The following is a 23,765-nucleotide window of genomic DNA, read 5'->3' as shown; positions in this document are numbered from 1 at the left end:
ACGGTATGAGATTCAACAAGGCCAAGTACCGGGTCCTGCACTTGGGTCACAACAACCCCGTGCAACACTACAGGCTTGGGGAGGAGGGGCTGGAGAGCTGCCTGTCGGAGAAGGCCCTGGGGGTGCTGGCTGACAGCCGGCTGGGCATGAGCCAGCAGTGCCCGGGTGGCCAAGGAGGCCACCAGCCCCCGGGCTTGTGTCAGCCCTGGTGTGGCCAGCAGGAGCCGGGCAGGGATGGGGCCCCTGTGCTCGGCCCTGGGGAGGCCCCACCTCAAGTGCTGGGCTCAGGTTTGGGCCCCTCGGGACAAGAAGGACATTGAGGTGCTGGAGCGTGTCCAGAGAATGGCAACAAAGTTGGTGAAGGGTCTGGAGCACAAGTGTGCTGGGGAGCGGCTGAGGGAGCTGGGGGGGGTTTAGCCTGGAGAAGAGGGGGCTGAGGGGAGACCTTCTTGCTCTCTACAACTCCCTGAAAGGAGGCTGTAGCGAGGCGGGGGTTGGTCTCTTCTCCCTAGTAACTAGCAATAGGACAAGAGGAAATGGCCTCAAGCTGCACCAGGGGAAGTTTAGGTTGGACATTAGGAAAAATTTCTTCACCGAAAGGGCTGTCAGGCCCTGGCACAGGCTGCCCAGGGAGGTGGTTGAGTCTCCATCCCTGGAGGTATTTAAAAGAAGGGTAGATGTGGTGCTTGATGATATGGTTTAGTGGTGGACTAGGCAGTGATAGGTTAACGGTTGGACTCAATGACCTTAAGGGTCTTTTCCAACCTTAACGATTCTATGATTCTATGGTCAGCATCACAAAGCCAGGAAGCACAGCTGAAGAAGTGGAAAATGTCACCAGAGGGATAGAGAGCATTCCTTACTTGTAACTTATGTTATTTATCAGGTTTTTAAATAATACTTAGTTTACAAAACACTAGGAAAAGTTGGTTTTGTAGCCTCTTCCTTGGCCTAGGCCTGCAGAAACAACATCAGAAGGTCTAGATGTCTGTAATCCAAAGTGCAGCTTGACCCCTCACTCCTTAGGAGCTTTCTGAAAAGTAGGAACCAGCATTGCTCATGTCAAGCTAAAAAGACAAAACAGAAAGGAGATTTAGCAGACAAGCACCAGAGAGTGCAGCATTTCAAAACACCAGTACAGTCAGTTCTTAACCTCCAGTTACAAAGCCCCAGTATAAATTTCCCTTCCTACAACATAAGGGTCTATGAAAACAGGGAAGCAGACCTAGCGGCTGCTAACAGCCAGCCATAAGAACAGACTTGTCAAGCCTGGCAAAGGCAAAATATACACTCAGCCTGGCCTAAGTAGTTATCAAAAGCTCAGAGCAAGTTTAGTGATGGCTCTGTTACGCTCAGAGACATCGAGACTTTATACGGGAACTGTGAAGGGGCAGCAAAAACTGTTTCAAATGGTTCTTCATTCAAGAAATTCCTTATACTTTCCTTAGGCCATAAACCATTCTCATACATTCTTGTAACTGAGAACTCAGCCACTAAGTTGCAATGGCCTAGGTAGCTCAAGAACACACTTCTAGCACCACAGCAATGACTGTAAGAGTTGTAATCAGATGAAAGCCGAAAAGAAGTTTGCATAGGAAATTCATCTATACATATGCCTAAACCTTGTAAAAAAAATTTGCATATATTAATGAACGTAAGCCCTATAATGAATGAAGGTCCTATATCACTACCACTCCAGACAGAAAATAAGAAAACCTGCCTCCTATTAAAAGGTAACTTGGACAAAGCTTTTGACAAAAAGGCTTAAAAAATTAAAAAGATTAAAGGCAGCAGCAGACAAGTTCCAAGGTCTTTCTGGCTCCAGAAATGCTTGTAGCAGGCATTTGAAATAATTGTACAGGTTACAAGAATCAAAAGCCAATATGTCAAGCAAAGCCAGTGGCATCTTAACTTCTAAAACAAGATTTGTTTAAAAAAAATCCATTCACGTCATAGCTAAGAACTGAACAGCTAGAAAAAGGTATCTGAAAGTTGAAACGGATACTATTTCTCACAAAAAGTATTATACTGCAACAAACCCCCTTACTTCCCATACAGGACTAAGCAGGCTCATCAGCTACAAGGAAGCAAACCCTTCTGCAACAAGGTAATTGCTGTCAGTAACCCAACATAAGGAAAGAGGAAGTAAAAAAATAAAATTTAAAAAAAAAAATGAACAACAGATAAATCAATTGTGAAAACAGCTGATTTTGTAGTAAGATCTTGCCTGTTTTGAACATACACAGATTATACACAGACCTGGATCATCCCTACCTGTCAATCAAGGAATCTCTCATGCTGGTAGCAATAGTACTTGGCTGAGCTTCATTCAGCCTGAAGATACTCTCGATGACGGAGAGTTCAGTGCTGGTTGTGTCCAGACCACAGAAGGCACACCAGTCATTTACAACCATTCCTGCTGCAATGACTTCACTGCCACGATTCACTGTTCCAGCCTAGCAAAAACAAAGCAGCGAGAGTTAACAGGGTATGCTGACAGCAACACGTTTCGTTACGCACCCTTACTACAAGTCTTTAGTAGAGGGCCTCAACTCACACTCCTGAAAAGATTAAAGTTTCTGCCATCAACAAAATTATAAAGATTTCAGATTAAAAGATTAATCAACAGCCTTTAACCTCTGTAAGGAAAAACTGTGTGATGTCCAGTGAAATAAAATCTAACAAGTAGAAAGCACAAAGGCAGAGCAATCACAAAATTCAGAAATTCAGTTGAGCAGGGACAGGATTTTATTACTCAATTTTTTTAAACACTGCCTTTAGCCAAACCACAATCAATCTCACATTCTGTATGAATCAATCAGCACTACGTGCATAATCCCAGCAGAGCAATGTTTCAGAAGCAAAATAAAGATGCTAAGCAGTTTATTCAGACTCAGAAGAGACAGGGAAAATGTCTCAGAAGATTTGCTCCATTCAAGTCTTTTCCTCATCTCCCACTTGGAACAGCTCTGTAGAGGAAACAATATCTCAGAGCCTACAAGATGAAGAAAATTAAAACTGAGAACTGGGTTGGAAGGGACTGGCAAGAGAAAACACAAACCCACAAATGCCTTACCACGAGTGGGACCTGGAGCAATGAAGACAGTTCATCCTGATCATCAATTGAAGTTTTGGGGTGCACAATTCCTCCTTGGTTACTAAAAACACAGTAACTTCCTACCAGCACCTGATCTGCTACCGTTTGTCTGAAAACCTCAACCTTCAGTACATCTGCCAAGATCTCTTCTGTCTCCTGCAAACAGAAAGAGACAATAAAGCCCTCAGCAAAATGGTATCACAGAATTGGAAGTCAAGCTATTCCTGCACACAACCATTAGCTGGGATCCTCCACTTTGTAAGCCTGTCCACACTTTCACAATCCACAGTGGACTGGACTGCAATACTCCAAACATTATCAAATGCTTACACAACCTCTATACTCCAGATGTTTCCAGTTACCTGTGCATACTGAGCTGGGCCATTATAACTAACACAACACCATGCCTTTACTGGGAAATACTCTTCTCCCCTCTTTCTGGAGGATGTTGGCAGTAATCAATTATGTCAATGCCTGTTCTCTGAGCATTCCCTGTGAACCAGTCCTCTTTTGTCCCAGAGCACTGGGACAAAATTTTCTTATCCTTCTGTAAAACTCTAAGGACTACATTCCCCTCCAGGTTTTCACTGTGAATTATTTTGATTTCTCCTTCTCTTGCCATCTTACTTTACTTTTTACACTTATTTAAAACATAATATGCTGTAAAGACCACTACCTTCACCGCACCCCCTTTTTTTTTTTTCCTTCACACTCCTAACACCAAGTCCCATTTCTTCAACACCTTTAACACAAATTGAAAGCAAGCACTATAAGGACCTTCACCACCTGTAGCCACACAACACACCTCTCTCTAATGCTATTAAGATATCAGTTCTCAAACATAAAGTAGCAGCAACTTTGTCTCCTCTGCCCTTATTTTAAACTTTCATACAAGAACCTTCCATTTTACTTTTAACCCTCTGTAAACATGCACATCACCACATCGCCTCTTTCAACCAGGGCAAATTTCAGCTAGCTCAGTAGTAGCTTGTAAGTACTGCTGTAGTCCTGACTAAACTTTTCTTTATGCTCTCTTTATTACACACATCCACACTCTCTTTTAATTCATTCAATTTTACGTATGCAAAGCAAATTGCACTTGACAAAATACTTCCATATCCCACTCCTTCCCTTCTACAAAGAGCATTTACTACAGCATGCTAAACAAGAGGGGGCACGCTACACTTAGGATAGGGTCCACATCCACAAATAAAGCTAAATATAGGAAAAGAGGCAAGCCAAGTGAAACCAAGCTATAAGTCCAAAAATTCAATTTTGAGACTTCTCTCTTGAGAAGTAAGGAAACGTGAGGCAGCACAGCCTTCTACATGACTTTAGCTCAGCTGTTAGCATAGGTCTTCTGATCCCCCCAATACATCCAGCAATCCTCAACAACTACAGACCCAAACTGCAGCTTGGCAATCATTTCACACACATCCGCTACGAATTTAAAAGCATATGGAGCCATATACCCTGTCAAGATCTGGATGAACAAGAGCTACATAGTCATTGCAGGTAGTGACATTGCCCAGTGCCGAGAGACGCTCTTCTACTCGCTGAATTCGTACAGAATCTGGGAGACTATTGCGGATATGTTGAAGCTCTTGGTCTGTTGTACTGCTTGGGACCAACAGTCCATGTCTGTTTCCTAAAATGATGCACACACAAAAAAAAAAAAAAAAGAGAGAAAAAAAGAATGTTTCTAGGGTGCTTCTTACTTTCCTGATGTTCATACAATGGCTTGAATTGCCCTTGTGCTATCCACTCCTCCCAAGCCCAGAACTCAGCCCAAGAGAAATAACGTTACCATTTAAAAATAACACAGCACCACAGGTAAGGGAAAACCAGGATGAAGCATAGACTTATCTCAGAGTAGAAATGAGTGAATGGCACTACCTTTAATCACTTCTCTTTTTCAAAAGAACTAAAGGAAGCCCAGGGTTCTCAATGAAACGCTTTCACTAGGAACATTCCCTATAAATGCCAATTGCCCTCCAAAATATACTGACACTGCTTGTTTGTATTACTTTACTGTTGCAAAGCAGTAAGGTAAGATGGACAAAGACATTCTTTTCAGAGGAATAAAACTCAATCAAGAAGTTCATCTGACTGAATAGGGTCTCACTAGCCAGAGACAGAGGAAAGACTTTTCTTTGACTTTCTCACCTGTTAATACCCCCACCCCCGCCTGGGCTCTGGCCTCCAGTGCTGGCATGGAACCATTAGCCTTAAGAAAAACAAAACTTCTCCCAGTTTACCAGAAAGTACACTTACACATCTTTAGCCCACCTTCAAGCCATGAGAGGGGATCACTCCCCACTACCCCAGCTTTTTGTTATTGGGCGAGTTTTAGTTTTTCCATTTTCATTCCTCCTCTTCACACACTTGTATCACTAGAATAAAAACTCTGAGGATGAGGGGCGCTGGCCACCACAGTTAAACCCACAGCACGTCACGGTGCGCACCAGCCGAAGGCCGGATTGCCTTCCCATTTCCCCCGGAGTCCTTCGGGCTCTCCTCGCCCCGAGGGCCCGGCCGGGCTCGCGCTCGGGGGCCGAAGGGTACCTACCCACACACATTCTGCCGATGATGCGGCAGCCAGCGATAGAGGCGTGCACCACCGGGATGGTCCCGAAAAGCTCTCCCTCGAAGACGCTGCAAGGAAAAAGCGCCGTCAGGGGGCTGCCGTGGGGCTCGCCGCAGGGGAGAGGGCCAGGCCGCGCCGCCTGCGCCGAGCCCTCGGGATTCCCTCACCTGTAGAAGTTCTCGGAACCGCCGACAGCTACGAGGCAGTAGGCGTTGGTGAGCTTGGCGAAGCAGCCCAGCTCATTGTTGTTCTCGAAGCTGGCGCGGACAGCCATGGCCGGGGCCACGCACGGCAGCAGGGACAGGCCACCCTCCCAACGGCTGCCTAGGTCTCTGCCGGACTCACGCGGCACTGCCGCTTCCGCTTCCGGCGGCGGCGAGCGGAAGGCGCGAGGCAGAGCGGCCTCGGCTGCGCCGGGCGGCTACAGCGCCGCAAGCGGCCGGGAGGCACCATCGCCCCGGCCGCCGCCGCTCCGCCGCCCCGGCCGCGGAAGGGACCCGCCTCGGCGTCATCCCTCGGGGGCCTGCGGGGCAGCAGCACGTCCCCAGGCACCACTCGCTGCCCTGGCCTTCGCCATGTCACCGTCTGCCCAGATACACCACCAGAGGCTGAGGCCACCCGCTTGCCCTCACAGGCCACCTGCACCTGAAGATGCCACCGTGGGCCTGGGAGCGCTATTGCCGTCCTGTGAGCCCGGATACACTGCCATGGGCCACCACGACCTGCGTGCAGACACAACAAATGTTCAGATGCTACCCATGTGCAGACACGCCATCCCGGTCCAGGTGTGACCTGTGTCCACGCACCACCTTTGTGCTGACATCTTCTGTGTACAGCAGTGCTCAGTTGCAGGTGCATCATCTGTGTGCAGACATACCCATGATCCATATGCCACCCAAGTGCCTCAGCATGCCACTCATGTATAGGGGCCACCTGTGCCCAGGCATGACCTGTGTCAGCTGCCACCTGTGTTCAGAGAGGAACTTTGTGTAGACACCACCCATGTGGTGATCCCACCCGTGTGCAGTCACTATTTACATGTCAATGCCAACCCTTTGCAGATGCCAACCATGTGTCTAGACATGCCACCCGTATCCTCCTGGTGTGGCACAACTCGGCACAGAGGGGCCCTGGCTAAGCTCAGGGTGCTTACCTCCCCATGAGGGACACAACACAGCTCTTTCCAGCAGAACGGCTCATTTATTTTTAACATTACCCTGCCTTTGACCATTTCTTTTTCAGCACATGGGTACAGGGAGAGGAATCACTTAGTACAAGGAGAACTTGGGTTCACCCTGAAGACTTCAGTGGCCAAACAGTTTCCAGCTGTAGCAATGGTTTTGCTGTAAGTTTTGGGGGAAATGGTTCTTTCCCAAATGGGTAAAAAAAGAACATAGAGATGTGGATTATGTTTATGTCATTTTCTCTCTCCGGCCACAATCTTGTAATTGAAAATTTGAACTTTACTTGCTAATCTCATCTGAATCAGTCATCTGCATATATTAGAAAGAGCACAGACACCTTTTAATAGGAACAAGACTAATTTGCCATCTGTACTTTGATTTCAAGCCCCAGGTATGATGATCTGTGGGGAAAAGCAACCCTTTGAAAATAAGACCAAAGGACACCTCAAGGCCCAGGTCAGAGTTCAAACCGACTGTGTATATGTTTAGATTTTAACTTGTTGTACTTGGTGATCAGATCCAGCTTACTGTGCCCAAGAGTCATTCTCTTCTCAGCCCCATATGCACTGTTCTTTTCCATCAGCATGTCCTCAGTGAGTTTATCATAGCAAGGAACTACAGGCTTTTTATTTTGTTGTAGCTGGTTATATGGGGATAGCAGGTCCAATTTTCCTTGTTTGGGACTTCGTCGTTTCTCCATACAATAAAAAGTGCTGTCATTTTCTGCTGCCAGTTCCCTGGAGGTAGCAGCAGGCCCTTTCTGTTTCATGTTTGTCCCATTGCTACTGGCACCCTCTGAAAGGGATTGCAATGTCTGTTCCTGTCTTACTGGGGAGCAGTGGCTGTTGTTAGCCTTGTTGTCCCCTTGATAACTAGGTTTATTGGAGGTTAGGGCAGGGGAAGGCTCTGGCTGCAAGAATGTCCTTGCTGTAATGAGATTTGATTTGTGATACAAGGCTGGGGTGGATTTATCTGGAGGACTGTTCTGTGAGTCTGGTGATTCTCCTTGCTGCTTAGGGCAAGCGGGCTTCAGAGGTGTGTCTTCCTTCCCCTTCTTATTACCAGAATCAGAGCTTGAATCTTGCTTCTCCTGGTGTACATTGCAGCTGGAGTTTTTCAGAAAGGGAGATATTTTTATGCTTCTGATGCTTACATTGGAAAGGCTGCTGGAGAGGCTCAAGGTTTCAGCATCATTCACCTGAGTGGGTTTTAAAAGGGAGTTGGCAACTTTTGAGATATTCTGAGAAGAGGGGCACATTCCAGGATCTGGCACAAGGAAACTGGTCACTGCTCTGGACTCTGCATATAAGTACCGGAATTCCTTGTCAAACTCTGCAACAATTTGACCACAGAAGTGGGTCACCAGGCTGGTGTGGACTTGGCTGCAAAGCCAGGTGAAACTGCGAAAAAATAAAAACAAAAAAATGCATGTAACTTTAGTTCAGAGAGTGCCAAGAAACCTAGCATTGATTTAAACATTCAAGTGATGTATGGCTACCCAATTTTTGTCATTAAACTTTCCCTGAGGTATGCAAGTCTGAGAAGACTTGTAGAGATGAATGCACTCGTTACATAATTACAAAAGAACAACCCTAAAATGGTAATGTAATTGCAGTGCAGTGATGTAATGAACTATATGAAAATATAAACAATGAACATGAAATATCAGACAGTTTTCCTTAGCCTTATGAAGGATGTAGAGCAGCAACTGGTCCCTGCCCAAAAAACACAACAGCATGTTCCAGACCTTTTCTTCTCCAGCTCCCTCTTGCCAGTGTTCTCTGTCCATAAGCAAGGAACCATCACTCCCCATTCCCCGTCCTCTCCATGTGTTAGAGAGTACCAGCTAACCGTTTGTGGGCAGACTTGTCAGTCCATGCAGAGGGGTACAGTGGTGTGCATAGTTTGTATCAAGCAAGCAGTGGCAAGGAGAGTTCTGACTGTCTGGAGACAATGTGGCTACAGGTCAATGAGATATGAAGCACATGGCACTGAAGGGCTGTTTCTACCCAGCTTTGAAGCCTTTCTAGCTCAGCATTTGGCTAGCACAGTATACTGCAACCATACCTTACACAGAGGGCAAGGAGACTGGGGAGATATCAAAGCATGGCTGGTTTCCTGATCTCTTCCCTTGCACTGGCAGGAGCTACATTCTCGTGTCCTTAACATCTGCAACATGTGCTGGACTTGAAGGAGCTGCTTAGGCAGGCAGGACAGTGAGGAATGGAGATCTTGGGCACTGCTTTGAGGAACAGAGGTCTCCAGACCCCCACAGGAATACCTCAGGATAGGAAGGCTGATTATGTTTTCCACAAGTATTGCTGTTAGATTCCCCAGACTCTTTCCATCTTTTCTTTGCCATCCAGTTAAAAGATACATGGTGTTAGAAGTTCACAAGTCCTTTGCGCAGCAGGTTCAGTCCCTGCTCTTGCAGTATGATGTCTTGGGATCTTTTCTGGGAGCTTGTTATGTTTCACCTTAAAATGAATTAGGTTTTGCCCCAGCTGGGGAAGAACTTTCAGTAATTGCTACTCTGCATATTTGCCTTATCTATTTAACCCTACCTGTTGTTTGTGCCAAAACTGTAACTTAATTGGCTCTCCCCCATATATCTACAGATAGTAACCACATTTCTCCCAATCTTCATTTTCCTAGACTAAACAGGGAAGCGCCTCTTATAGCCTAGGCTCCCCAAGCTCCTGGTCATCCCAGTCATCAGCTGCTGCTTTTATTCTTGCTGTAGTTAACCAGATTAGCAAACTAATTCTGTTAAATAAAACAGAACCTTCACAGATGGAAGTACCAGCCTAAGGCTGCATTATCAGCTGCTAAAGCAAGATACTGACTTTGAGCAGGATGAAATCACAGAAACTACAGGACAGCAATTGTAATGAGAGATTCCGATTATTCTCGAGTAAAAGGCATTTCAGGGCAAGATACTGGCACTATGTTTTGGGACCTTATCAATGTTTACTGCACAAAACGGCTATTCGGAACTTTTAGTAGGAAAACCAGCTCTTGGCTTGTTCCTGAGCAGTATGCAGTTGTTATGGCATAAGGTTGTTTTCAAGAAAGTAGTATACTTACATCAGCATGCACACTCCCCCAAAGAGCAACATAAAATGGAAAGATGAGTACTATTCTGCTGACCATCAAAACAGGTTAATTAAGTAAGAGTGAAAAACCTTTGCAGGTGGCATGAAGAGTATTCAGAAATGCCATAACGGAGTCTCAAAGCAAATGCATACAACTTCACAGAGAGACATGAGAAAAAAACCCAGAAATATAGCTGGGATGTCTGATGACAGAAGAGAAACTACCAAGACCACAAAGCCTGTCTTTCAAAAAGGATGGGTCACACATTGCAATAGGCATAATATTCAGCTTTTTGTCCAGCTAGCATATGGTCCAGGTGTAATGGGAGTACTCAGCTAATTCCTCTGCATCAGTGCTTATTGTACAGGAGCTCAGGATGATCCCTGCCCTGAACCCACCTTTATACAGGACATAAGGTAGGATCAGTCTCATGCTGAAAGTTCTATAGAAGGGATTAGAAAACATATCAACAAAGCAGATAGTAACAAATGGGCAGGATGAGGTAACATTAACCCAAGAGCACCAAAGGAATGCAAGGGTACAATAGCTCAACTACTAACCAGGAGGTGTTATCTCTCACTTGTATGTGCCTTGGTTATCAGAAGAGTGGAAGGTTGGTTATGAAATATAATTTTTTAATGTTCCAGACCGTTAAGTCTCATAACTGTACAGCACAAATTAGTAGAGACTTTTCTAAATAATACAGTTAATGGCATTATAGGTAAATATGATAAAATAGGAAAGGTGGCTTTTGCAAAGGAAAGTTATGTCTCACAAAGCTGTGAGGGTTCTCTGAAGAAATTCAAGACTCCAGACAGGGGAGATTTTGTGTAGCCTGCATCAACATTGTCAAAGGCATCTATCCCAGGGGCACTGCCTGGCTCCCAGAAGTGCTGATGTTCCCATCCACATTGCTTAAAGCTATTACAGCTTGTTGCCTGATGAAATTTGCAGATGACACTAAGTTGGGTGGGGAAGTAGACACTCCAGAAGGAAGAGCTGCTCTGCCGGAAGATCTGGGTAGGCTGGAAGAGTGGGCCAGCAAGAACCTTATGAAGTTCAACAAGGACAAGTGTAAGGTCACACGCGTGGGAAAATATAATCCGGGACTGCAAAGGTCACACGCCTGGGAAAATATAATCCGGGACTGCAGCACAGACAGGATCCACCTGGCTGGAGGGCAGCTCTGTGGGAAGGGAACTGGGGGTCCTGGTGGACAGAAAGCTCAACATGAGCAAACAGTGGCTGCTGCAGCCAAGAAGGCCAACAGGATGCTGGGTTGCATCAAAAAGGGCATCGCCAGCAGAGAGAAAGAAGTCATCATCCCGCTCTACTCAGCGCTTGTCAGGCCACACCTGGAGCACTGTGTACAGTTCTGGTTCTTGCTATACAAAAAGGATGTGGCCAGGCTGGAAGGGGTCCGGAGAAGGGCCACCAGGATGATCCAAGGACTAGGAAGCTGCCATACAAGGACAGGCTGGGAGAGCTGGGTTTGTTCAGCCTTGAGAAAAGGAGGCTTGGAGGGGATCTCATCCCCATGTACCAGTGCTTAAGGGGTAGCAACAAAGAAGATGGAGACTCCCTTTTACACGGGAGTCCCATGGAGAGGACAAGGGGGATGGACACAAGTTGCTCTTGGGGAGATTCCGATGGGACACCAGAGGGAAATTTTTCACAGTGAGGACAGTCACCGTTGGAATAATCTCCCCAGGGAAGGGGTTGACTCGGCCATGTTGGGCACCTTCAAGAGTCGTCTGGACAGGGTGCTGGGCCATCTTGTCTAGACTGGGCTCTTCCCAGAAAGGTTGGACTAGATGATCCCTGAGGTCCCTTCCAACCTGGGATTCTGTGATTCTGTGATTACCCTTCCACACAAGAGTGCTGCATCTGCACTGCACAGTGCTTAGAGGTATCCCAACCAAGGATGCACTCCACTCACACATTCACTTATGTTCACTTGAACTCCTCAAAAGTACAAATGCGCTCAGAGGGCTGAGCACCCACTCCTCTGGAGGGACAGGCTTGCATCCCTCCCACTGCAAGCATTGTCCCATGAACTGTGAGAGGACACTGGTCAGCCAGGTGGACAATAATGCCTCCCATCCCTGTTCACCCAGCCTGGTACTGCTGTTGCCCACAGACCTGGAAATGGAGCTGTGCAAGTGGTCATGTTTGCCCTCCTCATTCTAGCTAGGAGGTCTCATGTCTCAGGCTCAAATGGCCTCCAGGACTATCACTACAGCTACCCATCAAGGCCTCTGGCCCCACCTTAGCAGGAGGTAAACAGCAGGTCTTGCTTAGATTTTCCCTCTCTCCCTGGCTGAAGGGACTTCCACCTTCTGTCTTCTCACTGCACCCTCTGACCCAAGTACTGCCTCCCTGTAGAAACACACAAGATAGGTACATCCAGCCGTCTCCTCTCATCCACATGAACTGTCCTTTTCCCTGTACTGGGAGCAGCTTCAGATCCAGCAATTCACTCCCCATGTCTTACGACTGTCCCCAGCACTGATGCCTCTTATGGCTCTTTTCCCCAGTCTAAGCATTACTGTGTCCCAGTTTCTCACACTGATCCAACGGGGGCCTGCCCTCTCTGTGTCACGACAGGACCTGGAAGGAATCATCCAGATCCCCCCAGTGGCACAGCCCTCCTCCTTGCCGTAGTACAGGTTTCCATGATAGGATAATGTGGCCTTGCCAGCCACAGCTATTCCCATCACTGCAAACTGATAAAGGTCTTTTCCTCCATGAATGGAATCATTCTTGGTCTCTTCTGGTATAAAAATAAGGCACTGAATGAAGTTAACAGGTTACAAATTCAATACAGACAAGAAGAAGTACTTCCTTGCACAACACAACTCACAGGCAAGCTGTGGAGCTTCTCACTGCAGGCCACAGTGGATGCTAAAAGTTCATGTGAGTTTCTAAAAGTGATAGGATTTTCCTCCCCTTTTTTTTTTTTCATAACAAACTGCTGCAAGCAGAGATCCCTTACCCAGTCCTGACTCATCCTGGGGCACAAATTACAGGGATCTGGGGCAGGCTCGCGGTAGGGTAGGATCGCTCCAGGAGCCCGTGCAGCTCAGCCCTTAGCCAGGAGATGGCGTTGCAATATAATCTCCCGGGAGGGGGGAGACACCTGCCTGTCCTGCCGCAGCATCCCCTGCCCTGGTGCTCTGCCTTGGGTCGAGCACGAGTGGCAGGCGCACCCTTCAGTATTTCAGCCGAAGTCTCAGTCTCAGCAGCATTTTCGACAACAGGATTACTTCTCCTGCGTGCCCCTCTGTAAAGCTCCAGTACAGACTAGTGCTGCAGTGGCCTTTCTACAGCTGTATTGTAAAGGTGACCCACAGTTCTTCATACCCAGCTTCTCTGCTTCAGCAATGTCCAGCTGATGACACACCAGTTTGCAGCAGTTTTTTTGCTGCTTTCAGTAGTTTCTCTTACACATGTTTATTGCCTTTCTGTCACTTTGGCTTCAAAGGCATTCTTTTCTTTCTCTATGCCAATACAAACTTCTGTGCTTCATTTTTGCTCACTGCTAAATGTAACTTATTACTAGACCTTTAATTTCAAGGGACATTTTCTTTGATAAGATGATAATAATCTGACTTTATTGTAGTAAACTCTTTAAGCTTGCTTCCAATGCACTTGAAATCATTTCCACTCCTCATTTGTCATTCTCATTTTGATTAAAAACAGGGCAATACATTCAGTTAATTTGGTGTGCTGGTTGTGGTTGAGAAAGAGTTAATTCTTGTCACTGTAGCACCTGTAGTAGTCAGGGACCTTTCCAGCTTCCCACAACAGAAGGGTCCTTCGAGAGACTGGGCAAGGTAGACAGCTGTTCAGTTTCCTCCGTCTCCAAGGCAGCTACACCAAAAGCCCACTTGTAACCTTTTGGGTCCTTGAAATACCCTCTCCTGAGATAGTCTATGCCAAGGATGCACGGAGCCTCTGGGCCAGTCACAATGGGGTGCTTCTGCCACTCATTCCCAGTTAGGCTCACTTCGGCCTCCAATACAGTCAGCTCTTGGGATCCCCTGTCACTCCAGCAATGCTGATGGGTTCTGCCCCTATATAGTTCGATGGCATTAAGGTGCACTGTGCGCCGGTGTCCACTAAAGCTTTATACTCCTGTGGGTCGGACGTGCCAGGCCATCGGATCCACACAGTCCAGTAAGCCCGGTTATCCCTTTCCTCCACACGGCTGGAGGCAGGGCCCCTCTAGTCCTGATCATGGCAGTCACAACTCACTTCCTGCAAATGTGAATCAGGAGTCCCTCTATTACGCTTAGAAATAAAATCAGCACTTCTACTCCTCTGCCTGGGGACCTGCTCACTGGAAACTGGAGCAGCAGCTTTCCTGGAAGAGCCTCCCTGAGTGACTGTTCTTCCTTGCAGTTCACGCACTCGTGCCTGTAGGGTCGAGGTAGGCTTGCCATCCCACCTCATCATGTCCTCTCCGTGGTCACGCAGGTAGAACCATAGGGTGGCCCGTGGTGTGTATCCCCTTCTTTGAGCCAAAGGACGCTTATTCCTAACAGCTGAGACACTGCTCTGTCGAGGAGGGGAGTAGGACAGATCTTCTTTGAGTTGCTGGACCTCTTGGGATAGTTTCTCCACAGCAGAGACAAGCGAGGAAGAGATATTTGTGTCGTAATCCCGGAGTCTATCTATCACCTCTGCCACCGTTGGTGCCTTGTCATCTCTCCAGGACATCACTGCCAATGAGTTTGCATGCGAAGATGGTGCGCTCCGTACAAACTTCCGCCACGTGGGTCGTGTGCACTCGGCTTCATCTGGATCTTTGGCTGACCGTTGATCGTCCAGGTCACCATAAATCACCTCAAACACCGCTAATTCCCTTAGATACTGGATGCCTTTCTCCATAGTTGTCCATTTCCCTAGGCGATATGTAACATCTTCTTTAAAGGGATACCTTTCCTTCACTCCAGACAGGCGTCGCCTCCAGAGGCTGAGGGCTTGTGTCCCTTTTCCAATTGCTTTGTCAACGCCTCCTTCCCCAGAAAGGGATCCCAGTTGTTTGGCTTCTTTCCCCTCTAATTCCAGGCTGCTGGCCCCATTATCCCAGCATCAGAGCAGCCAGATGACAATTTGCTTACCTGAACAATGGCCAAAATCTTTTTGTATGTCCCGCAACTTGCTCAAGGACAGGGATCGAGTGGTCTCCATTTCATTTATGACTTCTTCCTCCTCTTCGCCTCATGATGGCCCTGGTTCTTCATCATCCCGTTCTAAACAAGTTGACATCCGCTTCCAAGATTTCTTCTTGAGTATGGGGGCGACTGATACTGGCATGGGTTGATTCTCTGATTCAGCTCCAGTGCCTGTCATGGGGGTTTCGGTGGCCGCAGTGCTTGTCCTAGGGTTTTGAGTGGCTGCAGTGCCTGTTGTTGGGGTTGGAGTGACCACATTGCCTGTCACTTTGTCTTTCAATCCAGAGACCTTCTCTTCCCCTTGGGAGCACTGAATACTGTTGAGCAGGGCTCGGTATGCATGAGCCAGGCCCCAGCACATCACAGTTGTCTGTGTCTCTGTGGAGTTCCCAACGTAAAAACATACTTTCTCCAAATATTCTACTAGTTTTTCAGGATTCTGCACTTGTTCAGGGGTGAAGCTCCAAAACACTGGGGGTGCCCACTGCCCTAGGGATTCGCCTATGCTATCCCACATGTTCTGCCACATGGGCAAGAGCCTGGGAGGGGCACGGCCACAACCAAGACAGCTGTCCCAAACCGGTCAATGTGATATTCATTCCGTACCATGTGACACCACAAGCAGTATATTAACCAGGGCAGTTGGCACTTGGGGGGCAGTTGTGGCTTGGGGACTGGCAGTGAGTGGCTGTGTCACATGCTGTTTGTTTTGGTGGTTCATTTCCCCTTTCCCCCCGGCCCAGGTTTCGCACCTCTCATTGTTTTCCTGTCCATTGCATTATTGTTGCGGTTATTGTTTTATTTTAATTATTAAACTGGTCTTATCTCAAGCCACGAGCTTTACCCTTCTGATTCTCTCCCCCATCCCTCTGGTGGGGGAGGGAGCGAGTGGCTGTTTGGGTCTGAGTTGCCGGCTAAACCACAACATTCGGGCATCCCATCTAGTTATCTCTTATTTCTTATTCATCCTTACAGCAACATACCTTGTCTCTTATGGATTCACCTTTTATTTATACACCTGAGGACTTCCTTCTCTTTGCTTTGGTGTGCTTCACAAGGTTATATATAGCTTATCTTCTGGCAACGCTCTTTATTGTGATGCAAATCAGCCTGGGGTTTCCTTGCTGTTACACTATGCTTTCCATTCCTTATGCATTCACTTTCTGCTTAATTGTAATTTCTTTCTGAGGTGACTGTTCATCAAGTTAGATCTGGAACTCACTTTTAAAAGCTCTTTCCTCTTGCTTGGGACATAGACACCTGAGAGTGTGAGCACCTTTCTTTTAAAGACAGTCCAAGCCTCTTCCAGCTTCAAACCTATGTAGCTTTACCTGTCCATTGCCAAACACTTAAGGTACTTAGACCTTCTTCCTCTGTACTGAAGCCAGATCCAGAGCTTTTGTCATCCTCTCAGCTTTCTCCTCTCGTTTTTCATATTCAGTTGTTGTGTCAGCTTCAACACCAAATCTTGAGTTTCTTCCACTACAATATAGCAAACAATGAGCTCCTTCCTCTCTGTGCCAGTGCCAGGACACATACCGATACATTGACCACCTTTCCATTTTGAGCTGAGAAATTTTATCTCCTTTAAGGCAACTCAAAGAGCCACATAACTCCCTTTCAGGCCAGCAATACCACTTCTTTCCTCTGTCCTAACCTCGCAAAGTTTACTCTAGTTTTCCTGTTGAAGATCCTCTTTAGCTCTAGCCCCATTTGCCCTTAGACGGCTCTTATCTGCTGCATTAGTAAATGTCTTCATATCCTTAACTCTGTTACATTAAATAAGTGATCAAAGGCACATACTATTTCTTCTGGTGCCCAGAATAATACTAAATAACTAGATATAATATATAACTATACCTATTATATAACTAGATATTATATATCAGATATTTTATATATTATATTCAGGATTTTAGGTTATTGCTTTTCCTAGCTATCTCAATGAATCCTGTTTTCTCCTTGCCTCCATTTAGAGGAAATATAATGTTAAAGATGGAAAACACAAGGAAATATTTAATCAGTAAACACATAAGAGTTGAGGATTCTAAACTCATTTGCCTACAGTTGTTTAAGATAAGAGCAGTGAGCTTGATTCCCGTATTTAGAAAACTCTCAAAAAATGCGCCTGTTTCATATCAATAGGCACCAATATATCAGAATGAGTTCATCTTGCCAAGAGTATTTTGGAAAATAAGCAGGGCTTTTACAAAACTATCGAGGAAAATGTCAGCATGGAGAACAACAGTATCAACATGAAAATGTCAATATGTATACTACTCTTGTGGCATGCATGTAATACTGCATATAGGGCACATAGAAGAGAAAATCTGTTGGCTAAGAGATGTAACTAGAGACTAAAAGTTATTTCAGGCATGATCTGAGCATGCATTTGAGGAGAAAAGAATCTCTTCTTCCAGGTGAAGAGACACTTACTGAATACCCCTGAATATACTGAATAGTCAAGGATAGAGTAGGAAAATACTCCTCTGCAAGAAAGGATGCAGAGAGACTAGACATCTGGATTCACTGTCAACATAGATGTATTGAAACTCTAGAGGGATCTAGCATCTTGGCCCTGGTACTATCCAATATCTTCATGAGCAGCCTAAGTAATGGAAGAGTGTACACTCATTAAATTCACAAACCATATCCAATGGAGAGGGACTGCACAGATGCGAGTTTGGAAAAGGTCCTGAAAAAAAAGGAGGCAGTTCATCAGGAAAATATTCAGAAAAAAAACATTACAGGCAGTCATGATCAGGTGCACAAATACAGGCTGAAGAATGAGTAGGCAGCAGCACTAGGGCTTGGAGTATGTCTTAAAAAAACCCCACGCATCTGTAGTGTCACAGTGCTTGGAAAAAAACCAAACACCCTTGGGGGTGTATGACCTACACTGTGGCCTACAAGACATGAATAATCCTTTCACTGGATTTGAAGCCTCTGAGGAACAGATGACAGTCAGCATGGTAACTTCCCCCAGGCTGTACAAACCAAGCTCTAGGGAAGGTACTAACTTGTGTTGGTGTCCATAAGAGACAGACAGCACATACATGTAGTCTTCCATGATTCAATGCTCAGGCGGGATGACAGTAAAGAATGAAGAGTGAGTTGCTTGCTGGGATGAAACGCAGTAGAGACATTTGGATCTAAGTTATGGAGCACTTCAGAGAAGCCACCGGTCAATGTCTGTATAGTTCCCATTAACATAAGAAGAGATAGGATGAGTCTCGGGGGTATGATAAAAGCACCTAAGCAGGAAGCTAGAAAAGATCAGGAATTTATTGGTGGCCTGATAAAATGCTCCTTCTTCCATGCTTAGAATGGGACAGAAAAGTAAAAGAGCATTTCAGGACATGTTTAGGGGAAGGATGGTAGAACCATAAGGAAATGGCAAACAGTAGGAACATAGTGACTCTGTAAAGAAAACTGGATTCCATCTTAACCTAAATGAAACCTGGCTACTGCAAAATATAATGCAGAAGATATAGTGGGGCTCTAAACTAGAATGTGGAACAGAGCTGTGATGTGTAGACGGCCACAAAGTTTGAGATCAGCCACTTTATCTTAGGAATAAAAGCAAGAAAACTCTATTCTGATATAAGAACAGAATATCCTGAATGGAAATTAATGATAGTTAGGTAAGAAATTAGAATCATAGAATCATAGAACAGTTTAGGTTGGAAGGGACCTTTAGAGGTCCCAAGCCCCCTGCAGTGAGCAGGGACATCCTCACTAGATCAGGTTGCTCAGAGCCCCGTCCAACCTGACCTTGAATGTTTCCAGGGATGGGGCATCGACCACCTCTCTGGGCAACCTGCGCCAGTGTTCCACCACCCTCATTGTAAAAAATGTTTTTCCTATATCCAGTCTAAATCTACCCTCCTTTAGGTTAAAACCATTACTCCTTGTTCTGTCACAACAGGCCTTGCTAAAGAGGTTGCCCCCATCCTTCCTAAAGCCCCCCTTTAAGTATGGAAGGCCGCAGTAAGGTCTCCCCACAGCCTTCTCTTCTCCAGGCTGAACAACCCCAACTCTCTCAGCCTGGCCTAGTAGCAGAGGTGCTCCAGGCCTCGGATCATTTTTGTGGCCCCCCTCTGGACCCACTCCAACAGGTCCATGTCTTCCCTGTGTTGAGGGCTCCTGAGCTGGATGCAGTACTCCAGGTGGGGTCTCACCACAGCAGAGTAGAGGGGCAGAATCACCTCCCTCGCCCTGCTGGCCACGCTGCTTTTGATGCAGTACAAGCACACATTGCCAGCTCATGGTCAGCTTTTCATCCACCAGTACCCGCAAATTCTTCTCTTCAGGGCTGCTCTCAATCCCTTCATCCCCCAGCCTGTGTTGATACCAGGGGTTGCCCCGACCCACGTGCAGGACCTTGCATTTGGCCTTGTTGAACCTCATGAGGTTCTTACAGGCCCACCTCTCCGGCTTGTCTAGGTCTCTTTGGATGACATCCCATCTTTCTGGTATGTCAACCTCACCACTCAGCTTGGTGTCATCTGCAAACTTGCTGAGGGTGCACTCAATCCCACTGTCTATGTCATTGATGAAGACATTAAACAGTACTGGTTCCAGTATGGACCACTGAGGGACACCACTCGTCACTGATCTCCATCTGGACATCAAGTCATTGACCACTACCCTCTGGATGCGACTATCCAACCAATTCCTTATCCACCAAACATTCCACCCATCAAATCCATATCTCCCCAGTTTAGAGAGAAGGATGCTGTGGGAGACCATGTCAAAGGCCCTGGACAGAAGTCCAGAGAGATGACATCCGTAGCCCTTCCCTTGTCCACTGGTACAATCACTCCATCATGGAAGGCCACTAGGTTGGTCAGACAGGACTCGGCCTTGGTGAAGCCATGCTGCCTGCCTCAAATCACCTCCCTGTCTTCCACGTGCCTTAGTGTAGTTTCTAGGAGGATCGGTTTCATGATCTTCCCAGGCACAGAGGTGAGGCTGAAAGGATGGTAGTTCCCCGGGCCTTCCTTTCTACCCTTTCTAAAGATGGGCACAATGTTTCCCTTCTTCCAGTCCCCAGGGACTTCACCTGACTGCCATGACTTTTCAAATTGCTTGGCAACTGCATCAGCCAGCTCCCTCAGGGCTCTGGGGTACATCTCATCAGGTCTCATAGACTTCTATACATCCAGGTTCCTCAGGCGGTCACAAACCTGATCCTCCCTCACAGTGGGGGGGGGTCTTTATCCCCCTGGTCTCCATCCTGAGGTCCATTGACTTGGGATGGGTGAGGGGAGAGGTTTCTAGTGAAGACTGAGGCAAAAAAATTGTTGGGTACCTCAGCCTTCTCCTCGTCTGTTGATACTCGGCCACCATTCTTGCTCATCGGGGGGTACACTTTCTTTGAATTCCTTTTCTGGTTGACGTACCTGTAGAAGCCTTTCTTGTTATTCTTTGCATTCCTTGCAAATTCAGCTCCAGCTGTGCCCTGGCCCTCCTGAGCCCATCCCTACACAACCGGGCAGCGTCCCTTTACTCTTCCCAGGATACCTGTCCCTGCTTCCACTGCCTGTGCAGTTCCATCTTGCTGTTTAGTTTCACCAGCAGGTTTTGACTCAGCCATGCTGGTCTCTTCCCTCCCTTGCCTGATTTCTTACACCTGGGGACTGAGAGCTCTTGCGCTGTATGGAACGTGCCCATAAAGATCTGCCAGCTCTCTTCTGTTCCCTTGTCCCTCAGGACCATTTCCCGGGGGGTCCAGCTGAGTAACTCCTTGAAGAGCTGGAATTCTCCTTTCCTAAAATTTAGGGTCCTGCCTATACTCCTCACTTTTCTGATATCCCTCAGGGAGTATGAACTCCACCAATGCATGATCACTGTGGCCCAGGCTGCCTCCATAAATCAATGAAGAACAGCTGAACAAATAAAACTCTGTTTAGAAAAGGTGCACGGTGGTGAACAACCAGATTAGATAAATTTTTACATGCATAAATTTTATGAGCTAAAGAAACAGATGAACGTTGTGAAATATGTGAGCTGAAATGATGAGTCTGACACAGAAGGCATATCAGAAACTTACTGGGTAGAAGAAAAACAAGGAACAGTATAACTGCAAGGGTAGAAATTATAGAGGAAGGAAAAATAGAGGATATGTTGCTGGGGCAGTAGCACAATACATCAAAAAAAAAGTCATATAAGGTAAATGATATATCAACTAATAAAATATATTCCTTTTGGATTAAAATTCCACTCCCAAACAGGAAAAACATAGTATTAGGGCTATACAAAGAATTCCTAAGCAGAGTGCTGATGGTAAATATGCCATGCTAAGGAAATGCTGAGAGGCTAGAAGGCAGAAAGCAGGGGAATAAAAGCAGATTCCTTTATACACATGTTGAATGTGGGCCATTACTAGGAGAGTTGCAGAAACTGCATTTTAGACAGTATAAGTGACTGTTTTTTTGGAGAAACTAACCAGAAAACCAACAAAAGGAGAAAATAATACTACAGCTTCAGAAAGTTTATTTGAAAGGCCACTCGGCAAAAAAAAATAACCATGACATATCCATATAAAATATTATTTCAGGACCAAAATAATCCACAATGGTAATACTTAAAAGAAAAGTGAGGAATGCTATTAAAAAGAAATTTAAGAGTAACCAAAAAGGCTAAATGCTTGAGGCAGCACGAAGATTGTTTAAAGATGCTATATTAAAGTCCCAGAGAAAATGTACCCATCAAAATAAAGACATTTTAAAACATCCAAAAAGTCACCATAGTTAAAAGGCACATTAAAGGAAAATATTAAAGTAAACAGCTTTCAAAAACTGGAAGTCAGCAATTTTCCAATTATTAACCAGTGAATAAACTATCATTTAAAATTGCACATAGTAGCAGAGGAATGGAAAGCAGTAAATATGAACCGTTTAAAGAGCTCCTGCAAAACTACAAACCAGCCAGCCTTATTTCCATACTGAACAAACTGGTAGAAGCAAATAGAAAGTAAAATTATGAGATATGTAAATAACTATAATCATAATGCTGAAGACTCAGCATATTTTTGTGGAAAGAAGCCGTGCCTCAAAGGCCTCTTGCAGTCCTTTGAAGGAGGCAGCAAGCACACAAATGCATCTGATCTGCTTGATGTTGGATACTTGAATTTTCAAAGAGGTTTTGACACAGTCATTCAGCAACGACTCTTAGAAAAATTAAGTGATCATGGAGTACAAAGGAAGGTCTTCCCAAGGAGTAACAGTTGATTAAAGATGGGATACAAATGCTAGCAATGGTTTTAGTTTACCCAGTGGAACGCCACAAGTGGTGTTCTGGGATCGTTGCTATTCAACATATTGAGAAAAGTCCTGAAAAATGGTAGAAACAGTGCATGACAGAGCTCATGACAAAATCAGCCAGGGTGGTCAAAAGAAAAATGGATAATGAAAAGTTGAAAGAGGATCTTATGGTATGGGGTGAATAAGTGACAAAACGGTAGACAAAACAGTCAATAAATTCAAACTGTTGCAAAAACCCTGATGGTCTTTGTATATCAATGAGTTCTCACATATTAACACTTAGGAAGAGGTCAGGGTTCCCATGGACAGTTCAAAACCAATTATCATTTCAATATTTAGCACAAGTCAAAAAGGCAAACAGCAGACTAGGACCTGCCAGAACAGGGACAAAGGAAAAGACACAAGTCACTACTATACTACAACACTAAAGTGTACTGGGTGGAGGTATATTGACCACTTCATGCAGTTCTGGTCAATTCGTCTCACAAAAGATAGCCATTATGATTAAAGGTCTGGAAGCTCTCCTGCATGAGAAATAACTGAACAGTCGAGGATACCTCAGCTGGAGAAGAGATGATTCATGTGAGGGATTATAACGGAGGGGGACAAAATAATGGATGAAGTCAAGAAAAAAACTAGTAAACAATGATTTACTCTGCCCAGGTTATGGGAATCTGAGGGCATCAAATATAATTATCTAGCAGTAGGTCTAATGTAAATAGAATGGATCACTTCTTCACACAAAATATAAATTAAACTGCATAATCCATAGCCAGAGGGTATCACTGAGGACAGCCATGGTGGGAAAAAGTCTCCTATGGCAAAGTGAACATAAAGAAGCATATACAACATATAACCCTGGAGGTTCTGAAACCTCTGATCCCTGCACACAAGACTGTTGGACTGTAAAACCTGCCACTGGGTAAGACTACTCTGACCTTCTTTCCTGTATCATCCTGAGACACCCCGGGATCCACCCTGGATCTCTGGCTTTACTCAGAACTGTTCTCATCCTTTGAATCTAGCTTTCCCACCTGCAGGGAGAGTAATCTAAATATCTACTATACTAAGTATAGTACCAGGCTGCAGTATATCCAGTAGCAGACATTCTGATTTTCCCCTGTGGAAGTGCTTCTCACCACTGTTGAACAAATTCCACAAAAAGAGACTGTTTCTTTTAGTCCAGAACATCATGTGCTTACTGGAACAGCAGAGAATCACATATAAGACCCTATTCAACTGAATAATTATCTTCCAGAACTCAAGAAGTTTCAGCTATACAGAGACCTTTAGAAAGAGAGCACATTGGAGATCCAAATCCCTGCCTCAGGACAATGGAGGGAGGAACTGACC

General features: G+C 45.7%; 2 protein-coding genes across 2 annotated transcripts in view; both read right to left on the bottom strand.

Moving 5' to 3' along the window:
- Window positions 1-859: 859 nt before the first annotated feature.
- EIF6 (eukaryotic translation initiation factor 6) lies at window positions 860-6,045 on the bottom strand. The gene is made up of 6 exons (XM_064465128.1): window positions 5,852-6,045; window positions 5,667-5,752; window positions 4,570-4,745; window positions 3,077-3,253; window positions 2,275-2,456; window positions 860-1,067 (listed from the first exon to the last, which is right to left on the bottom strand). Exons 1-6 carry the CDS (start codon window positions 5,956-5,958, stop codon window positions 1,058-1,060), a joined length of 738 nt encoding a protein of 245 aa, XP_064321198.1. The 5' UTR covers window positions 5,959-6,045; the 3' UTR covers window positions 860-1,057.
- An 825-nt stretch (window positions 6,046-6,870) lies between these two features.
- FAM83C (family with sequence similarity 83 member C) overlaps window positions 6,871-23,765 on the bottom strand; it is a 33,816-nt gene continuing 16,921 nt past the window's right edge. The window contains 1 exon segment of the mRNA XM_064465127.1: window positions 6,871-8,268. Within this exon segment, the coding sequence (XP_064321197.1) occupies window positions 7,326-8,268 (943 nt within the window). The 3' untranslated portion in view covers window positions 6,871-7,325.

The sequence above is a fragment of the Phalacrocorax carbo genome, chromosome 14 (assembly GCF_963921805.1).
Source record: "Phalacrocorax carbo chromosome 14, bPhaCar2.1, whole genome shotgun sequence".
NCBI lineage: Eukaryota > Metazoa > Chordata > Aves > Suliformes > Phalacrocoracidae > Phalacrocorax > Phalacrocorax carbo.
The sequence above is the reverse complement of the archived record's forward strand: the minus strand, read 5'-3'. Positions and strand labels throughout refer to the sequence as shown.

Coding starts and splice junctions, on each gene's coding strand:
- EIF6 (XM_064465128.1), bottom strand. CDS start 5,958: ATGGCTGTCCGCGCCAGCTTCGAGAACAACAATGAGCTGGGCTGCTTC. Junction 5,753..5,851: donor GGTTCCGAGAACTTCTACAG/GTGAGGGAATCC, acceptor TTTTCCTTGCAG/CGTCTTCGAGGGAGAGCTTT. Junction 2,457..3,076: donor TGCTCCAGGTCCCACTCGTG/GTAAGGCATTTG, acceptor TGTTTTTGCTAG/GCTGGAACAGTGAATCGTGG.